This window comes from Stigmatopora argus, chromosome 4 (assembly GCF_051989625.1).
Source record: "Stigmatopora argus isolate UIUO_Sarg chromosome 4, RoL_Sarg_1.0, whole genome shotgun sequence".
Taxonomy (NCBI): Eukaryota; Metazoa; Chordata; class Actinopteri; order Syngnathiformes; family Syngnathidae; genus Stigmatopora; species Stigmatopora argus.
Genome location: NC_135390.1, coordinates 20,842,817 through 20,860,068, shown reverse-complemented (window position 1 = coordinate 20,860,068; position 17,252 = coordinate 20,842,817). Strand labels below are relative to the sequence as shown.

Genomic DNA, 17,252 nt, shown 5'->3' with positions numbered 1-17,252 from the left:
GACTTTTGTGATGATGCCTTTCAGCCATTGATCCGACTTTTGAGTCTACTCAGTAATTGACTCTTTTGTTTTTTAAGTGTAGCGTTCCGTTAATTAGACGCATCCGAAAAATGTTTCTTCCTGAAACAACAGGCCAAAATACAGGTTAAATGTCTTATTAGATAAAATATTTTTCACATTAGCAGTAATGATTGCACTTTTTATGACAAATACGAGGTTTCTACTAATATACAAACCAATTTCCTTAATCGTGAAAATCTTTAATTGTCATAAAAATTAAAAAAACACCATCCCAAGACCTAGCCATTGACAGTAAACTTAGTACTAACTTGTCAGTAGACGTTACTAACTCAAACTAGGGCAAGGCAATCTAGTCCAAAAAGATCAAAATTTCCCCCCATATGGTCCAATTTCAATTCTTTTAAAATGTGGAATTTTTGAACAAAAGTGTGTCAACCCCAGCCCTCCCAGTTTCTCTGAATTGGACATCTTCGCCTCCTAAACAAATTAAAATTCCCAACAATAAGATGACAACATCCACATGTGGCAGTGAAAGAGTTTAACTAAAACTTCTTATACATTAGCATTAAGCTAGCAGGCACTCAAAAACATATACTAACACAAACAGAGCCACCTGGAAGGCGTTAGCTAGCTAGCATTATTCGCGAACCTAGCCTTCCAGATCCAGTCAAACTGACGTCTTTCCCCGTTAAGGGCAGTCAACAAGTTAGATCAAATTTGGACTATTTCCTCCACGGCACCCCCGTCCGTGTCTCTCACGGACTGTACTGCTTATCAACAGGTGTTGCCTTCCAAAAGGAATGCCATCCCAGCGCCAAGTATGACATCATGGCCTAGAAACATGCGTCGCCATCTCTACCCACCATCGGACCGCCCCCCGACTCCCCCTCTCAGAACCAAGCCCCCCGCCCCCCCTTCTGCTCCAGCAAACTCTCTTGTCTCTGAGTGCATGAATCGTTCCATTCCAGTCCACGAGCAATCCCTAACCACTTCAATAATAGAAGCCCCCCCCCCACCTGCCCCCCACTCGCTTTCATTTCCATGACGACGCACAATGGGGAGACTGGATGCGCAGCGAGTTAGGCAGGAAATAAAATGAATGAGAAGCCAGTGGGAGTCGACCTATGCTTTCTGGGGGGGCGGGGCAATAGTGGGCTACTTGCTAAAAAGTAGCAAAAAATAAATTTTTACCTAAAATGGGACTCCTGGAAATGTACCATACCCATGATGCGTGCTAGCATGAATGTAGCATGTAGCATTAGTTCACAACCTGCATTTTTCTGATAGTTTTTTTGTGTTTAGTCCCGCCCCTTGGCCACAGCATTATGACCGCACACAAATTAAATTGACATGAATTAGTTAGCATGACAATATTCATATTTTTTACTGATTTTGAATCGTTTAAAGGCATTTTTCTCAAGATTAGTACAAAATATAACATTCTTTCAATCAATGAGGACCGGTTAGTTCTGGTGGTGATGGCGACGTCTGGTGGCAAGAAGAGGTAGTGTCTTGGCTATTTGATTTAAAAAAATGAACTTTTACAAAGCCAGGAAATTTGATAATTGTGCGATTCATATTTTCCAGATTAAGATGTAGAAAAAGGGAGATTCTGGTGAATTTTAATATGTAACATGTAAACAAAAGATAAATCTCTTTGGGTCACTAGTAATACCCATACGCACAAACAGATTAGTGGTTTTAATTCAACTCAGTAGGATTAAATGTACTGTAAATATCTCACTAGTAGTAATGTTAAATTGTTGCGCAATCTATAAAGTTGATAGCCTTGAAAGCAAACAACTTCCGGATCACGTAAAATAAAAAATAAAATAAAAAAACGACTCGGAATATTAATATTCTGACTGCAAGAAAATGACGTTAATCTTACATTGTTACGATTTGAATCTTATTCTCGTAATATTCAGATTTTTCTTCCGGATCATTACAATTTATGACTCCTTGTCATTTCTTGTGGTTGGGAACCACTGCATTAGAGAATAATGTGTTAGCATGTTTTAGCGTTAGCGAATAGTGCAATAAAAAGAGCGGATTGTCATGCAGCGAATGTTGAAAACAATACCGTGACTGATGTTATTTAGGCAGATGTGGATGTGACTGAAGTTGCTAATCCCCTATTAAGGGGGGGGGGGGTCACAATGTGGTGTCCCCAATCCCCGCAAAATGCCCACAGACTAACGACTACCTAAAACGAGGCCCTTCCAAAGGTCACATATTCCCAGAATAGGTTTGCAATTTACCCTTAAAATGGTCTTAAAATGGTTGAATTTGACAATTTCTCGAGTATAAGTCGCCCCCTGATTCAGAATTTTCACCTCCATATTCATGGTTTTAATAGGGAGTACAAATGTGTTACTTTGAAGGGAAAATCTTAAGACAAATCATCGCACGTGGTATTTTTTGCTGCTGCACGTAGACAAATTTAAAAAAGGAAGTCATGTGAGCAGTACAACCAGGAAGTTTGTCTGTAGCGGTCTAGTTTGTCATCCTTAGGTCAGATGGCGGCGCCCTGAGCGAGCAATGGCAGGCAAAATTGAGTTTTTTTCACGTTTTAAGCAATTTAATTTCATTCATAGACGTCAAAATAAATTTTGTTTAGCGTTTTATCTGTTTATCTTTTCTCTATTTTGAAATAAATGACCGTATCGGCCGCATTGTCTTGCGTAATGACGTTTCGTCTTTGTCACTTTGCAGTTTTGTGCGTGTCAAGTCTAATTTGTGCGCATATAAGCCCTACCCTTCATTTTTTTGAACGACAAATACGGCCTATATGCGAGAAAATACGGTATTGCGTGTTGATCCTTTCCTGGGAAGATTTTCAAAGAAAAGTTATGCCAGCAGCAACAACATGCTACCAGTTTATTGGCTTCCACCCAAGGCAGTAATAAAATGTAGCTCATCTCTTTGGTAAAACGCAGTATAAATAAAATCCCGAGACACATGGCATATTTACATAGGCATTTCCAAATGAGGAATGTAAGAAACGGGAATAACCGTGAAAGCGCCTGAAACAGGTCCAGCCTGTCCACTCAAGCGCTGATGTCAAAGTGGAGTGCCACTGTTGTCCTCCTTATTTACCAAGTTGGGCTGCGACTTCCTGTGAGCCGTAATGGCCGCCCATATGCGGCACAGCGTCCCTCCTCTGAAACAATATGCCACAAAATACACATTTTAGATGGGAACTCTAACTTTAGGATCTCCTTGTTTTGTGAGAAATGTCTTAAATATTAGCAGTTAGCGCGTCGGCCTCACAGTTCTGGGGTTGTGGGTTCGATTCCATGTGGGTCCGCATTGTGTGGAGTTTTCATGTTCTCCCCCAAGTTTGTGTGGGTTTTTTTTCTCCTTTTTTGTGAGAAATTTATTAAATATTAGCGGTTAGCACGTTGGCCTCACAGTTCTGGGGTCGTGGGTTCAATCCCATGTAGGTCCATACTGTGTGGAGTTTTCATGTTTTTCCCCCGGGCTTGTGTGGGTTTTTTCCCCTCCTTATTCTGTGAGAAATGTCTTAAATTTTAGCGGTTAGCGCGTTGGCCTCACGGTTCTGAGGTCGTGGGTTCGATCCCATGTGGGTCCGCACTGTGTGGAGTTTTCATGTTCTCCCCCGGTGACACCCGTGTGTATAAATGTGGGTATTTTTCTCCGGGTACTCCGGTTTCCTCCCACATCCCCTAAAACATGAATGCTAGGCTAACTGGCTAACAGTGTAAATTGCCCTAATTGGTTGTTGGTCTCCTTTTGCCCTGCAATTGGCTGCCCATCAAATCAGGGTCTCTGCCATCAGCTGGGATTGGCTCCGGCACCCCCCGCAACCCTTGTGAGTCTTGAATATTGCTGATTTTGAGCACTCACCGTATTCCGCAGTACACCAAGTCGTCCCTGCAGGCCATGTGCAAAAGACAGTCCAACGTGAACTCGTGTGCAAGCAACTATGAAATGAAAAAATAAATACATAAAAATACACAACGATGCACGCTGCTCATAAACGGGTGATAGACAAGACAGGATTTTAACCTTGTCAACAGTGTGCTGGTCCACTGGGATGGTCTTCAGCCAAGCCACCATGTCCTCCACATCTGGGTCATGGCTTTTCTGCGGAGTCGGCTCGCTGTCTGCGGGGACCAAATCGATCATGTACAGGTGATAAAAACAACAAAACCAAAAAAGGTTTGGCTAGTCTTGAGCCAGGGTGACAGAAACCGGTTGGGCCGAAACCTGAAGCCCCGAGCGGAGGAGCATCTGGGCTTGACATCATCATCCGCATTAAAAACAAAGTGAGGAGTTCCGCCAAAGGCAAACAAAAAAGACAAAAATAGCATTTTTTCTAGGTGAAGAAGAAATAGAGCAGGGGACGAGCCCACTGCACTTCTACTTGTGTCCTATAGAGGGCGGTAATGTAAAGGCCTTTGGAAAACAATTCACATGACGCTACAATCAATATAATTTAAAGAGTATTAACCGGCCATGCACAAATCCATCTCAAAACTGTGCAATTAGCGCTCAAATGCGACATGTCAGCTAGCTAAACAGTTATGTTGCGGCAAAAGAAGTAGTAGTAGGTAATTACACCTGACTACAGAGAGGTCATGGCCCGTACGGGGGTTGAACCCGTGACCTTGGCGTTATTAGCACCACGCTCTGGCCAACTGAGCTAACCGGCCATATATAAATCCATCTCAAAACTGCAATTGGCGCTCAAATGCCACACGTCAGCTAGCTAAACAGTTATGTTGCGGCAAAAGAAGTAGTAGGTAATTACACGTGACTGTAGAGAGGTCATGGCCAGTACGGGGGTCGAACCCGTGACCTTGGCGTTATTAGCACCACGCTCTGGCCAACTGAGCTAACCGGCCATGCATAAATCCATCTCAAAACTGCAATTGGCACTCAAATGCGACATGTCAGCTAGCTAAACAGTTATGTTGCGGCAAAAGAAGTAGTAGTAGGTAATTACACCTGACTACAGAGAGGTCATGGCCCGTACGGGGGTTGAACCCGTGACCTTGGCGTTATTAGCACCACGCCCTGGCCAACTGAGCTAACCGGCCATATATAAATTCATCTCAAAACTGCAATTGGTGCTCAAATGCCACAAGTCAGCTAGCTAAACAGTTATGTTGCGGCAAAAGAAGTAGTAGTAGGTAATTACACCTGACTACAAAGAGGTCATGGCCTGTACGGGGGTCGAACCCGTGACCTTGGCGTTATTAGCACCACGCTCTGGCCAACTGAGCTAACCGGCCATACATAAATCCATCTCAAAACTGCAATTGGCACTCAAATGCGACATGTCAGCTAGCTAAACAGTTATGTTGCGGCAAAAGAAGTAGTAGTAGGTAATTACACCTGACTACAGAGAGGTCATGGCCCGTACGGGGGTTGAACCCGTGACCTTGGCGTTATTAGCACCACGCTCTGGCCAACTGAGCTAACCGGCCATATATTAATCCATCTCAAAACTGCAATTGGCGCTCAAATGCCACACGTCAGCTAGCTAAACAGTTATGTTGCGGCAAAAGAAGTAGTAGGTAATTACACATGACTGCAGAGAGGTCATGGCCAGTACGGGGGTCGAACCCGTGACCTTGGCGTTATTAGCACCACGCTCTGGCCAACTGAGCTAACCGGCCATGCATAAATCCATCTCAAAACTGCAATTGGCACTCAAATGCGACATGTCAGCTAGCTAAACAGTTATGTTGCGGCAAAAGAAGTAGTAGTAGGTAATTACACCTGACTACAGAGAGGTCATGGCCCGTACGGGGGTTGAACCCGTGACCTTGGCGTTATTAGCACCACGCCCTGGCCAACTGAGCTAACCGGCCATATATAAATTCATCTCAAAACTGCAATTGGTGCTCAAATGCCACAAGTCAGCTAGCTAAACAGTTATGTTGCGGCAAAAGAAGTAGTAGTAGGTAATTACACCTGACTACAAAGAGGTCATGGCCTGTACGGGGGTCGAACCCGTGACCTTGGCGTTATGAGCACCACGCTCTGGCCAACTGAGCTAACCGGCCATACATAAAGCCATCTCAAAACTGCAATTGGCACTCAAATGCGACATGTCAGCTAGCTAAACAGTTATGTTGCGGCAAAAGAAGTAGTAGTAGGTAATTACACCTGACTACAGAGAGGTCATGGCCCGTACGGGGGTTGAACCCGTGACCTTGGCGTTATTAGCACCACGCTCTGGCCAACTGAGCTAACCGGCCATATATAAATCCATCTCAAAACTGCAATTGGCGCTCAAATGCCACACGTCAGCTAGCTAAACAGTTATGTTGCGGCAAAGGAAGTAGTAGGTAATTACACCTGACTGCAGAGAGGTCATGGCCAGTACGGGGGTCGAACCCGTGACCTTGGCGTTATTAGCACCACGCTCTGGCCAACTGAGCTAACCGGCCATGCATAAATCCATCTCAAAACTGCAATTGGCACTCAAATGCGACATGTCAGCTAGCTAAACAGTTATGTTGCGGCAAAAGAAGTAGTAGTAGGTAATTACACCTGACTACAGAGAGGTCATGGCCCGTACGGGGGTTGAACCCGTGACCTTGGCGTTATTAGCACCACGCTCTGGCCAACTGAGCTAACCGGCCATATATAAATCCATCTCAAAACTGCAATTGGCGCTCAAATGCCACACGTCAGCTAGCTAAACAGTTATGTTGCGGCAAAGGAAGTAGTAGGTAATTACACCTGACTGCAGAGAGGTCATGGCCAGTACGGGGGTCGAACCCGTGACCTTGGCGTTATTAGCACCACGCTCTGGCCAACTGAGCTAACCGGCCATGCATAAATCCATCTCAAAACTGCAATTGGCACTCAAATGCGACATGTCAGCTAGCTAAACAGTTATGTTGCGGCAAAAGAAGTAGTAGTAGGTAATTACACCTGACTACAGAGAGGTCATGGCCCGTACGGGGGTTGAACCCGTGACCTTGGCGTTATTAGCACCACGCTCTGGCCAACTGAGCTAACCGGCCATATATAAATTCATCTCAAAACTGCAATTGGTGCTCAAATGCCACAAGTCAGCTAGCTAAACAGTTATGTTGCGGCAAAAGGGGTAGTAGTAGGTAATTACACCTGACTGCAGAGAGGTCATGGCCAGTACGGGGGTCGAACCCGTGACCTTGGCGTTATTAGCACCACGCTCTGGCCAACTGAGCTAACCGGCCATGCATAAATCCATCTCAAAACTGCAATTGGCACTCAAATGCGACATGTCAGCTAGCTAAACAGTTATGTTGCGGCAAAAGAAGTAGTAGTAGGTAATTACACCTGACTACAGAGAGGTCATGGCCCGTACGGGGGTTGAACCCGTGACCTTGGCGTTATTAGCACCACGCTCTGGCCAACTGAGCTAACCGGCCATATATAAATTCATCTCAAAACTGCAATTGGTGCTCAAATGCCACAAGTCAGCTAGCTAAACAGTTATGTTGCGGCAAAAGAGGTAGTAGTAGGTAATTACACCTGACTACAAAGAGGTCATGGCCCGTACGGGGGTCGAACCCGTGACCTTGGCGTTATTAGCACCACGCTCTGGCCAACTGAGCTAACCGGCCATACATAAATCCATCTCAAAACTGCAATTGGCGCTCAAATGCCACACGTCAGCTAGCTAAACAGTTATGTTGCGGCAAAGGAAGTAGTAGGTAATTACACCTGACTGCAGAGAGGTCATGGCCAGTACGGGGGTCGAACCCATGACCTTGGCGTTATTAGCACCACGCTCTGGCCAACTGAGCTAACCGGCCATGCATATATCCATCTCAAAACTGCAATTTGCACTCAAATGCGACATGTCAGCTAGCTAAACAGTTATGTTGCGGCAAAAGAATTAGTAGTAGGCAATTACACCTGACTACAGAGAGGTCATGGCCCGTACGGGGGTTGAACCCGTGACCTTGGCGTTATTAGCACCACGCTCTGGCCGGCTGAGCTAACCGGCCATATATAAATTCATCTCAAAACTGCAATTGGTGCTTAAATGCCACAAGTCAGCTAGCTAAACAGTTATGTTGCGGCAAAAGAAATAGTAGTAGGTAATTACACCTGACTACAGAGAGGTCATGGCCCGTACGGGGGTCGAACCCGTGACCTTGGCGTTATTAGCACCACGCTCTGGCCAACTGAGCTAACCGGCCATATATAAATCCATCTCAAAACTGCAATTGGTGCTCAAATGCCACAAGTCAGCTAGCTAAACAGTTATGTTGCGGCAAAAGAAGTAGTAGTAGGTAATTACACCTGACTACAGAGAGGTCATGGCCCGTACGGGGGTTGAACCCGTGACCTTGGCGTTATTAGCACCACGCTCTGGCCAACTGAGCTAACCGGCCAGATATCAACCCATCTCAAAACTGCAATTGGTGCTCAAATGCCACAAGTCAGCTAGCTAAACAGTTATGTTGCGGCAAAAGAAGTAGTAGGTAATTACACCTGACTGCGGAGAGGTCATGGCCAGTACGGGGGTCGAACCCGTGACCTTGGCGTTATTAGCACCACGCTCTGGCCAACTGAGCTAACCGGCCATATATAAATTCATCTCAAAACTGCAATTGGCGCTCAAATGCCACACGTCAGCTAGCTAAACAGTTATGTTGCGGCAAAAGAAATAGTAGGTAATTACACCTGACTGCGGAGAGGTCATGGCCTGTACGGGGGTCGAACCCCTGACCTTGGCGTCATTAGCACCACGCTCTGGCCAACTGAGCTAACCGGCCATGCATAAATCTATCTCAAAACTGCAATTGGCGCTCAAATGCCACACGTCAGCTAGCTAAACAGTTATGTTGCGGCAAAAGAAGTAGTAGTAGGTAATTACACCTGACTACAGAGAGGTCATGGCCCGTACGGGGGTCGAACCCGTGACCTTGGCGTTATTAGCACCACGCTCTGGCCAACTGAGCTAACCGGCCATATATAAGTCCATCTCAAAACTGCAATTGGTGCTCAAATGCCACAAGTCAGCTAGCTAAACAGTTATGTTGCGGCAAAAGAAGTAGTAGTAGGTAATTACACCTGACTACAGAGAGGTCATGGCCCGTACGGGGGTTGAACCCGTGACCTTGGCGTTATTAGCACCACGCTCTGGCCAACTGAGCTAACCAGGATATATAAATCCATCTCAAAACTGCAATTGGTGCTCAAATGCCACAAGTCAGCTAGCTAAACAGTTATGTTGCGGCAAAAGAAGTAGTAGTAGGTAATTACACCTGACTACAGAGAGCTCATGGCCCGTACGGGGGTTGAACCCGTGACCTTGGCGTTATTAGCACCACGCTCTGGCCAACTGAGCTAACCGGCCATGCATAAATCCATCTCAAAACTGAAATTGGCACTCAAATGCGACATGTCAGCTAGCTAAACAGTAATGTTGCGGCAAAAGAAGTAGTAGTAGGTAATTACACCTGACTACAGAGAGGTCATGGCCCGTACGGGGGTTGAACCCGTGACCTTGGCGTTATTAGCACCACGCTCTGGCCAACTGAGCTAACCGGCCATATATAAATTCATCTCAAAACTGCAATTGGTGCTCAAATGCCACAAGTCAGCTAGCTAAACAGTTATGTTGCGGCAAAAGAAGTAGTAGGTAATTACACCTGACTGCGGAGAGGTCATGGCCAGTACGGGGGTCGAACCCGTGACCTTGGCGTTATTAGCACCACGCTCTGGCCAACTGAGCTAACCGGCCATATATAAGTCCATCTCAAAACTGCAATTGGTGCTCAAATGCCACAAGTCAGCTAGCTAAACAGTTATGTTGCGGCAAAAGAAGTAGTAGTAGGTAATTACACCTGACTACAGAGAGGTCATGGCCCGTACGGGGGTTGAACCCGTGACCTTGGCGTTATTAGCACCACGCTCTGGCCAACTGAGCTAACCAGGATATATAAATCCATCTCAAAACTGCAATTGGTGCTCAAATGCCACAAGTCAGCTAGCTAAACAGTTATGTTGCGGCAAAAGAAGTAGTAGTAGGTAATTACACCTGACTACAGAGAGGTCATGGCCCGTACGGGGGTTGAACCCGTGACCTTGGCGTTATTAGCACCACGCTCTGGCCAACTGAGCTAACCGGCCATGCATAAATCCATCTCAAAACTGAAATTGGCACTCAAATGCGACATGTCAGCTAGCTAAACAGTTATGTTGCGGCAAAAGAAGTAGTAGTAGGTAATTACACCTGACTACAGAGAGGTCATGGCCCGTACGGGGGTTGAACCCGTGACCTTGGCGTTATTAGCACCACGCTCTGGCCAACTGAGCTAACCGGCCATATATAAATTCATCTCAAAACTGCAATTGGTGCTTAAATGCCACAAGTCAGCTAGCTAAACAGTTATGTTGCGGCAAAAGAAGTAGTAGTAGGTAATTACACCTGACTACAGAGAGGTCATGGCCCGTACAGGGGTTGAACCCGTGACCTTGGCGTTATTAGCACCACGCCCTGGCCAACTGAGCTAACCGGCCATATATAAAACCATCTCAAAACTGCAATTGGCGCTCAAATGCCACACGTCAGCTAGCTAAACAGTTATGTTGCGGCAAAAGAAGTAGTAGGTGATTACACCTGACTGCGGAGAGGTCATGGCCAGTACGGGGGTCGAACCCCTGACCTTGGCGTCATTAGCACCACGCTCTGGCCAACTGAGCTAACCGGCCATGCATAAATCTATCTCAAAACTGCAATTGGCGCTCAAATGCCACACGTCAGCTAGCTAAACAGTTATGTTGCGGCAAAAGAAGTAGTAGTAGGTAATTACACCTGACTACAGAGAGGTCATGGCCCGTACGGGGGTCGAACCCGTGACCTTGGCGTTATTAGCACCACGCTCTGGCCAACTGAGCTAACCGGCCATATATAAGTCCATCTCAAAACTGCAATTGGTGCTCAAATGCCACAAGTCAGCTAGCTAAACAGTTATGTTGCGGCAAAGGAAGTAGTAGGTAATTACACCTGACTACAGAGAGGTCATGGCCCGTACGGGGGTTGAACCCGTGACCTTGGCGTTATTAGCACCACGCTCTGGCCAACTGAGCTAACCGGCCATACATAAATCCATCTCAAAACTGCAATTGGTGCTCAAATGCCACAAGTCAGCTAGCTAAACAGTAATGTTGCGGCAAAAGAAGTAGTAGTAGGTAATTACACCTGACTACAGAGAGGTCATGGCCCGTACGGGGGTTGAACCCGTGACCTTGGCGTTATTAGCACCACGCTCTGGCCAACTGAGCTAACCGGCCATATATAAATCCATCTCAAAACTGCAATTGGCGCTCAAATGCCACACGTCAGCTAGCTAAACAGTTATGTTGCGGCAAAAGAAGTAGTAGGTAATTACACGTGACTGCAGAGAGGTCATGGCCAGTACGGGGGTCGAACCCGTGACCTTGGCGTTATTAGCACCACGCTCTGGCCAACTGAGCTAACCGGCCATGCATAAATCCATCTCAAAACTGCAATTGGCACTCAAATGCGACATGTCAGCTAGCTAAACAGTTATGTTGCGGCAAAAGAAGTAGTAGTAGGTAATTACACCTGACTACAGAGAGGTCATGGCCCGTACGGGGGTTGAACCCGTGACCTTGGCGTTATTAGCACCACGCTCTGGCCAACTGAGCTAACCGGCCATATATAAATTCATCTCAAAACTGCAATTGGTGCTCAAATGCCACAAGTCAGCTAGCTAAACAGTTATGTTGCGGCAAAAGAAGTAGTAGTAGGTAATTACACCTGACTACAAAGAGGTCATGGCCCGTATGGGGGTCGAACCCGTGACCTTGGCGTTATTAGCACCACGCTCTGGCCAACTGAGCTAACCGGCCATACATAAATCCGTCTCAAAACTGCAATTGGCACTCAAATGCGACATGTCAGCTAGCTAAACAGTTATGTTGCGGCAAAAGAAGTAGTAGTAGGTAATTACACCTGACTACAGAGAGGTCATGGCCCGTACGGGGGTTGAACCCGTGACCTTGGCGTTATTCGCACCACGCTCTGGCCAACTGAGCTAACCGGCCATATATAAATTCATCTCAAAACTGCAATTGGTGCTCAAATGCCACAAGTCAGCTAGCTAAACAGTTATGTTGCGGCAAAAGAAGTAGTAGTAGGTAATTACACCTGACTACAAAGAGGTCATGGCCCGTACGGGGGTCGAACCCGTGACCTTGGCGTTATTAGCACCACGCTCTGGCCAACTGAGCTAACCGGCCATACATAAATCCATCTCAAAACTGCAATTGGCACTCAAATGCGACATGTCAGCTAGCTAAACAGTTATGTTGCGGCAAAAGAAGTAGTAGTAGGTAATTACACCTGACTACAGAGAGGTCACGGCCCGTACGGGGGTTGAACCCGTGACCTTGGCGTTATTAGCACCACGCTCTGGCCAACTGAGCTAACCGGCCATATATAAGTCCATCTCAAAACTGCAATTGGCGCTCAAATGCCACACGTCAGCTAGCTAAACAGTTATGTTGCGGCAAAGGAAGTAGTAGGAAATTACACCTGACTGCAGAGAGGTCATGGCCAGTACGGGGGTCGAACCCGTGACCTTGGCGTTATTAGCACCACGCTCTGGCCAACTGAGCTAACCGGCCATGCATAAATCCATCTCAAAACTGCAATTGGCACTCAAATGCGACATGTCAGCTAGCTAAACAGTTATGTTGCGGCAAAAGAAGTAGTAGTAGGTAATTACACCTGACTACAGATAGTTCATGGCCCGTACGGGGGTTGAACCTGTGACCTTGGCGTTATTAGCACCACGCTCTGGCCAACTGAGCTAACCGGCCATATATAAATTCATCTCAAAACTGCAATTGGTGCTCAAATGCCACAAGTCAGCTAGCTAAACAGTTATGTTGCGGCAAAAGAGGTAGTAGTAGGTAATTACACCTGACTACAAAGAGGTCATGGCCCGTACGGGGGTCGAACCCGTGACCTTGACGTTATTAGCACCACGCTCTGGCCAACTGAGCTAACCGGCCATACATAAATCCATCTCGAAACTGCAATTGGCGCTCAAATGCCACACGTCATACTTATTAGTGTAAATTATTAAAATACTGCATTAAAAAAATAATACATTGTTAGCTTCCAAACAAGAAAGCTGAAGGAATGTTGTTGTCCGACGTTTCCTATGTTATGGAAACAGTCTAAATATGAAAATGAAGTTAAAAAAAATACCCAGAATGTGACCCCTTAGAGTATCGATGTCATCCTGTTTCCGCTGGACTGAAGTCTTCAGCAGGTCTTGGTACTCTCTCTCCTTGTCACTCAGCAAACTCAACAGCCTCAAAGACAAAAGCACAGGAAATCCAAATTCAGGTTTACGTGACACCTCGCCAAAATAAATGATTGTCTCTTCCACCTCCGGGTTTCTAATCGGAGGTCCCTCAGTTCATGGCCGAGTGGACCGTTGCTGTCCAGAAAGACATCCGAGGGGCTGGGCGGCACGGGGATCTCGGTGACCAACTCGGGTCGCCGATCTCGCGGTGTCTCCGCCTCCTTAGGGAATCCGCCGGCGTTCGCCGGCGGCTCCTCGGGGGAGCCGTCTTCCGTCTCGAACGACGACTGCAGTTGCAGCTTCAGTTCTGTCAAGGTAACGTTGACCGTGACCAAAGCGGCGTGGTCACCGGTCGAGTTAGTTAAAGGATTCTAACCCGGAAGGAGGACCGTGATGGCGTCCTGCACGGCTTGTCTCAGTAGATTGTCCAGCGCGAACATCCAATGAGGCTTCACCTGCTGTTGCCGTAACATTTTCTTCACCTGCGGAAAGCGAAAGAAGGCCATGGAATGGATACGACTCCACCTTAAAGCCGTCGAGTCGACCTACGGCATCCTGAAAGCCAAACAGCGCCGCCTGGAGGCCGTTCAGGGGAACGGCGGCGGAAATCAGCGACGCCCGGAGGTCCCGCAAGCTGCAAGCCAGGCGCTTCCGGTCCGGCGAGCAGATGTTGACGCGCAGGCAGCAGACCAGCTCGGTCACGTGGTCCGACGTCAGCGACGACCTTTCCAACTTTTGAAGGGGATGTTAAGAATCGCTAAAGTTACCTTACTTTATAAGTAAAGAGAATATGAACTATGCTGGTTTTAAAAAATAATTTTGTTGTTCTGTTGTGATACAATGATAAGACAAATTCCTCCTTACACTATGAAAAGTAAAGACATTTTGACCGGCATCCTTATTTTAATAAATTTGCCTTCAGACCAAAAGTTGCTGTGCAATATGAAATAAATAAAATAATTAACTGAAGACATAAACATCTTTGGCAAGCAGACTATTTTCAGCCTCACCAAAAGAAACAGTAAATGTACCTTTTATATGGCCATTTACAAAAAAAATAAAAAGTTGGATGATTTTAACCCATTTTGATAAGTTTTAGAATTTTGCAATGTTTCCAGAACATTTACATAAAATGGGAAAACATATTGATATGAAGTTAGAAAAATATTACAGGCTGTCCTCAAATGAGGACAGTGGATTAAGGACATTTTCAATAAGGCTGCTCTTTAAACACAAAAAAAGAAAAGGCCAGGGAGAATTCACTTGGATCTTTTAGTGGGTCGCTTCGGTGTTGTCCTGCATCTCATAATCATTTTTTTGGCTGTTATTGTCTTTTTGTGTTCATGTTCCGTCCTCTATTGCTAACATGCTAAAAACACGTTTCCTCCTCATCCTCTACTCCTGAGCATTGGTCTGCAACTAATGTTCATCTCACAACAGCGCCCCCGTTCTCTGTGGTGGCCGGTTCGTGTAACTACAGTTTAAAAATTTCAATTTTTTATCAAAAGTTTTTAATATTATCATTGACAAAAATGATTTCACGCTAATGACCCTTATCGTTTTATCGCCAAGCTCTAGCTGAAACGCAATTTCGCCGGCGAGTCGGCCCGAGGCGTGCGTACCTGCGGCAAAGCTTCCCGGATGTTAGCCACCACCTCGGCGATGTAGTCGGTGAGCACCCGGTGCAATGTGGCCCTCCTCTCGCTGTCCTTCCTCAGCATGAACATCCCCAAGTTCTCGTCCGTGGACGCCGGGCTGCTCATGTCCAGAGCGGAGTCCTCGGGCACCCTGAAAAAGACCAACAACAACAAAAAGATCATGTTAAAAACGCCATTTTCCCCACCAAATCGTACTTTTTAGCTCACGGGAGGAATCGTCCGTTGCCGGGCGGGCTTTCGGAAATGTGATTCGCCTGAAAGATGGATTGCGTCCTCCTGAAGTCCAGCGAGCCGGTCAGGTCGGCGCAATCCGAGTAGGAGTCGGTGTCTTCCACCAGGATGGAGACGGGCATCGAAAAGCTGCGTTGGTAGTCACCTGGAAAATGCAGCAAAAAAATAAATACAAATACAAATTTCCATTCTCTTCTGACGAGTTCACGAGAGCAGTCCCACCAGAGGCGTCTCCAGAGTCACAATCCGGAACCTTGGACTTCTTTCTGGAGGGCAACGTGAGGAAGGCGTCCCTGAGAAGATCGGCTGCCGTGGCCCGGTCGTCCGGGTTGGGCTCAAAGCACATCATGATGAAGCTCTTGGCCTCCGCTGACATGCTCTCGGGAACTTTGGGGTGGATCTTGAACATTCCGACCTGGCAACGTGTGCACGTCATTGGCCGAAGCAAAACGTTTCAATCAAAAAAAAAATTCAAAAATAAATAAAAACATTTTTCAAGTATATGTGAATGTTTAAAAAGTGCAGAATCAGTGGATGTTAATGTATAGATTGAGCTCATCAAATGTACTAGTCAAGCTAAAAATATTAATATTACAAATAATATAAAATTTGTTTTTACATGCAATGTTTTTCATCTTACTATATCGTTATTGCAGCATCTATGGTTCGTATCATTTATTCCATTTATAAAAGTCTAATTAAACCACAACTATATTACGTTAAAAAAAAGTACAGACGCTCCCCTACTTACGAACATACGACTTACGAACAACGGTACATACGAACATGTCTGCAAATTGCGTTTATGTCGAAAAATGTTCGTCAGTTCGATTTTGTATTGCGTAAGTTGCGTAAGTTGGGTAAATTGCGTAAATTGCGTAAGTGTGTGACGTATCTCCAGTGCGCAAAGAACCTTTTTCATTTTTATCATGAAATATCTCGTGCAGCCATTATTCAATATGGTTGGTGAAAAGCGAAATACTTCTAGTGAGGGAGTTGCAAGGAAGAGGCAAGCCATTTCATTTGAAACGAGTGGCAATAATAACGAAGCTTGATGCGCGTGAGAAAGTGGTGAGCGTTGCATACAACTTGAATGGTTCGACCGTCAGTACCATTTATAAACAGAAAGATCGAGCAGCAGGACCCAAATATTGAACGTTGCACAAAGTTTGCAAATCAATTGAATGATGCCATACAGTGCTACCGCATCATTTATGATGAAAAAAAGAAAACTGCAATCGTCATTAGATAGCTTCTTTCGGCCAGTTTCTAGTAAATCTCTCTCTCTCTCTCTATACAGTACTGTACATATTCTCTCCATTTTATTAAATGTTTTTTTCAGTACAAACCAATGCGTGTTACTTATACAAGCCTTAAACATACAAATGCACTTATATCAACCTTCAATATACTTATATAGGCCTTAAACATAAATTATAATATAAAATATAGCACTGAATCAACTTACAAACAAATTCAACTTATGAACAATCGCTCGGAACCTAACTCGTTCCTAAGTAGGGGAGCGTCTGTATTCTGTTAAAATTGAACGCTATGTGTTAATTCTATTTGATGTTCATCAATCATTTATTTCATAGAGCATCCTGGTTTTGGCAAATATACCGTACACATTATAACCTTTACATCCACACTATGATCAGCCTTTCAAAATAAAGTCATGTTCTGAAGCCCAATGATTGCTAAAATATAGTTGCTAAACAGATGAATAATGATTAGCAAAAATTGTAAATTCTAACCCATGTTTACCTTGTACATGGCCGCCTGAGGACTCCCCAGCTCATGAAAGGGCGTTTTGCCGGTGGCCATTTCGATGATGGTGCACCCAAGGGACCATATATCTGCCGGCTTCCCGTAGCCCCGGGGACCTTGGTCGATAATCTCAGGTGCCATATACTGAAGAGTTCCTATTGGTGAGCCAAAATCACATACAGTGGTACCTCGAGATACGAGCTTAATCCGTTCCGGGACTGAGCTCGTATGACAAGTTACTCGTAAC

The 17,252-nt window shown here is 45.6% G+C and overlaps 1 protein-coding gene and 42 non-coding genes across 43 annotated transcripts in view; all 43 read right to left on the bottom strand.

Moving 5' to 3' along the window:
- Positions 1-2,881: 2,881 nt before the first annotated feature.
- The window catches only part of LOC144073436 (mitogen-activated protein kinase kinase kinase 5), a 30,557-nt gene continuing 16,186 nt past the window's right edge, over positions 2,882-17,252 (bottom strand). Inside the window, exons 18-28 of the mRNA XM_077599252.1 lie at positions 17,003-17,160; positions 15,458-15,650; positions 15,212-15,380; positions 14,969-15,134; positions 13,896-14,078; positions 13,723-13,828; positions 13,431-13,653; positions 13,247-13,353; positions 4,054-4,151; positions 3,892-3,968; positions 2,882-3,184 (exon numbers count right to left, since the gene is read on the bottom strand). Coding sequence (XP_077455378.1) covers positions 3,085-3,184; positions 3,892-3,968; positions 4,054-4,151; positions 13,247-13,353; positions 13,431-13,653; positions 13,723-13,828; positions 13,896-14,078; positions 14,969-15,134; positions 15,212-15,380; positions 15,458-15,650; positions 17,003-17,160 — 1,580 coding nt within the window. The 3' untranslated portion in view covers positions 2,882-3,084. The remainder of the gene's footprint in view (positions 3,185-3,891; positions 3,969-4,053; positions 4,152-13,246; positions 13,354-13,430; positions 13,654-13,722; positions 13,829-13,895; positions 14,079-14,968; positions 15,135-15,211; positions 15,381-15,457; positions 15,651-17,002; positions 17,161-17,252) is intronic.
- On the bottom strand, positions 4,627-4,700 carry trnai-aau (transfer RNA isoleucine (anticodon AAU)). Its single transcript has one exon. It is a non-coding gene; the product is annotated as a tRNA-Ile (tRNA).
- On the bottom strand, positions 4,819-4,892 carry trnai-aau (transfer RNA isoleucine (anticodon AAU)). The gene has a single exon. It is a non-coding gene; the product is annotated as a tRNA-Ile (tRNA).
- Positions 5,014-5,087, bottom strand: trnai-aau (transfer RNA isoleucine (anticodon AAU)). Its single transcript has one exon. It is a non-coding gene; the product is annotated as a tRNA-Ile (tRNA).
- On the bottom strand, positions 5,209-5,282 carry trnai-aau (transfer RNA isoleucine (anticodon AAU)). Its single transcript has one exon. It is a non-coding gene; the product is annotated as a tRNA-Ile (tRNA).
- trnai-aau (transfer RNA isoleucine (anticodon AAU)) lies at positions 5,404-5,477 on the bottom strand. Its single transcript has one exon. It is a non-coding gene; the product is annotated as a tRNA-Ile (tRNA).
- trnai-aau (transfer RNA isoleucine (anticodon AAU)) lies at positions 5,596-5,669 on the bottom strand. Its single transcript has one exon. It is a non-coding gene; the product is annotated as a tRNA-Ile (tRNA).
- Positions 5,791-5,864, bottom strand: trnai-aau (transfer RNA isoleucine (anticodon AAU)). The gene has a single exon. It is a non-coding gene; the product is annotated as a tRNA-Ile (tRNA).
- On the bottom strand, positions 5,986-6,059 carry trnam-cau (transfer RNA methionine (anticodon CAU)). Its single transcript has one exon. It is a non-coding gene; the product is annotated as a tRNA-Met (tRNA).
- On the bottom strand, positions 6,181-6,254 carry trnai-aau (transfer RNA isoleucine (anticodon AAU)). Its single transcript has one exon. It is a non-coding gene; the product is annotated as a tRNA-Ile (tRNA).
- trnai-aau (transfer RNA isoleucine (anticodon AAU)) lies at positions 6,373-6,446 on the bottom strand. Its single transcript has one exon. It is a non-coding gene; the product is annotated as a tRNA-Ile (tRNA).
- trnai-aau (transfer RNA isoleucine (anticodon AAU)) lies at positions 6,568-6,641 on the bottom strand. Its single transcript has one exon. It is a non-coding gene; the product is annotated as a tRNA-Ile (tRNA).
- Positions 6,760-6,833, bottom strand: trnai-aau (transfer RNA isoleucine (anticodon AAU)). The gene has a single exon. It is a non-coding gene; the product is annotated as a tRNA-Ile (tRNA).
- Positions 6,955-7,028, bottom strand: trnai-aau (transfer RNA isoleucine (anticodon AAU)). Its single transcript has one exon. It is a non-coding gene; the product is annotated as a tRNA-Ile (tRNA).
- trnai-aau (transfer RNA isoleucine (anticodon AAU)) lies at positions 7,150-7,223 on the bottom strand. Its single transcript has one exon. It is a non-coding gene; the product is annotated as a tRNA-Ile (tRNA).
- trnai-aau (transfer RNA isoleucine (anticodon AAU)) lies at positions 7,345-7,418 on the bottom strand. Its single transcript has one exon. It is a non-coding gene; the product is annotated as a tRNA-Ile (tRNA).
- On the bottom strand, positions 7,540-7,613 carry trnai-aau (transfer RNA isoleucine (anticodon AAU)). The gene has a single exon. It is a non-coding gene; the product is annotated as a tRNA-Ile (tRNA).
- trnai-aau (transfer RNA isoleucine (anticodon AAU)) lies at positions 7,732-7,805 on the bottom strand. The gene has a single exon. It is a non-coding gene; the product is annotated as a tRNA-Ile (tRNA).
- Positions 7,927-8,000, bottom strand: trnai-aau (transfer RNA isoleucine (anticodon AAU)). The gene has a single exon. It is a non-coding gene; the product is annotated as a tRNA-Ile (tRNA).
- trnai-aau (transfer RNA isoleucine (anticodon AAU)) lies at positions 8,122-8,195 on the bottom strand. Its single transcript has one exon. It is a non-coding gene; the product is annotated as a tRNA-Ile (tRNA).
- trnai-aau (transfer RNA isoleucine (anticodon AAU)) lies at positions 8,317-8,390 on the bottom strand. The gene has a single exon. It is a non-coding gene; the product is annotated as a tRNA-Ile (tRNA).
- Positions 8,509-8,582, bottom strand: trnai-aau (transfer RNA isoleucine (anticodon AAU)). The gene has a single exon. It is a non-coding gene; the product is annotated as a tRNA-Ile (tRNA).
- Positions 8,701-8,774, bottom strand: trnai-aau (transfer RNA isoleucine (anticodon AAU)). Its single transcript has one exon. It is a non-coding gene; the product is annotated as a tRNA-Ile (tRNA).
- On the bottom strand, positions 8,896-8,969 carry trnai-aau (transfer RNA isoleucine (anticodon AAU)). The gene has a single exon. It is a non-coding gene; the product is annotated as a tRNA-Ile (tRNA).
- On the bottom strand, positions 9,285-9,358 carry trnai-aau (transfer RNA isoleucine (anticodon AAU)). Its single transcript has one exon. It is a non-coding gene; the product is annotated as a tRNA-Ile (tRNA).
- trnai-aau (transfer RNA isoleucine (anticodon AAU)) lies at positions 9,480-9,553 on the bottom strand. The gene has a single exon. It is a non-coding gene; the product is annotated as a tRNA-Ile (tRNA).
- On the bottom strand, positions 9,672-9,745 carry trnai-aau (transfer RNA isoleucine (anticodon AAU)). Its single transcript has one exon. It is a non-coding gene; the product is annotated as a tRNA-Ile (tRNA).
- trnai-aau (transfer RNA isoleucine (anticodon AAU)) lies at positions 10,061-10,134 on the bottom strand. Its single transcript has one exon. It is a non-coding gene; the product is annotated as a tRNA-Ile (tRNA).
- On the bottom strand, positions 10,256-10,329 carry trnai-aau (transfer RNA isoleucine (anticodon AAU)). Its single transcript has one exon. It is a non-coding gene; the product is annotated as a tRNA-Ile (tRNA).
- Positions 10,451-10,524, bottom strand: trnai-aau (transfer RNA isoleucine (anticodon AAU)). The gene has a single exon. It is a non-coding gene; the product is annotated as a tRNA-Ile (tRNA).
- Positions 10,643-10,716, bottom strand: trnai-aau (transfer RNA isoleucine (anticodon AAU)). Its single transcript has one exon. It is a non-coding gene; the product is annotated as a tRNA-Ile (tRNA).
- Positions 10,838-10,911, bottom strand: trnai-aau (transfer RNA isoleucine (anticodon AAU)). Its single transcript has one exon. It is a non-coding gene; the product is annotated as a tRNA-Ile (tRNA).
- trnai-aau (transfer RNA isoleucine (anticodon AAU)) lies at positions 11,030-11,103 on the bottom strand. The gene has a single exon. It is a non-coding gene; the product is annotated as a tRNA-Ile (tRNA).
- Positions 11,225-11,298, bottom strand: trnai-aau (transfer RNA isoleucine (anticodon AAU)). Its single transcript has one exon. It is a non-coding gene; the product is annotated as a tRNA-Ile (tRNA).
- trnai-aau (transfer RNA isoleucine (anticodon AAU)) lies at positions 11,417-11,490 on the bottom strand. The gene has a single exon. It is a non-coding gene; the product is annotated as a tRNA-Ile (tRNA).
- On the bottom strand, positions 11,612-11,685 carry trnai-aau (transfer RNA isoleucine (anticodon AAU)). The gene has a single exon. It is a non-coding gene; the product is annotated as a tRNA-Ile (tRNA).
- trnai-aau (transfer RNA isoleucine (anticodon AAU)) lies at positions 11,807-11,880 on the bottom strand. Its single transcript has one exon. It is a non-coding gene; the product is annotated as a tRNA-Ile (tRNA).
- Positions 12,002-12,075, bottom strand: trnai-aau (transfer RNA isoleucine (anticodon AAU)). Its single transcript has one exon. It is a non-coding gene; the product is annotated as a tRNA-Ile (tRNA).
- Positions 12,197-12,270, bottom strand: trnai-aau (transfer RNA isoleucine (anticodon AAU)). The gene has a single exon. It is a non-coding gene; the product is annotated as a tRNA-Ile (tRNA).
- trnai-aau (transfer RNA isoleucine (anticodon AAU)) lies at positions 12,392-12,465 on the bottom strand. Its single transcript has one exon. It is a non-coding gene; the product is annotated as a tRNA-Ile (tRNA).
- On the bottom strand, positions 12,584-12,657 carry trnai-aau (transfer RNA isoleucine (anticodon AAU)). Its single transcript has one exon. It is a non-coding gene; the product is annotated as a tRNA-Ile (tRNA).
- Positions 12,779-12,852, bottom strand: trnai-aau (transfer RNA isoleucine (anticodon AAU)). The gene has a single exon. It is a non-coding gene; the product is annotated as a tRNA-Ile (tRNA).
- trnai-aau (transfer RNA isoleucine (anticodon AAU)) lies at positions 12,974-13,047 on the bottom strand. Its single transcript has one exon. It is a non-coding gene; the product is annotated as a tRNA-Ile (tRNA).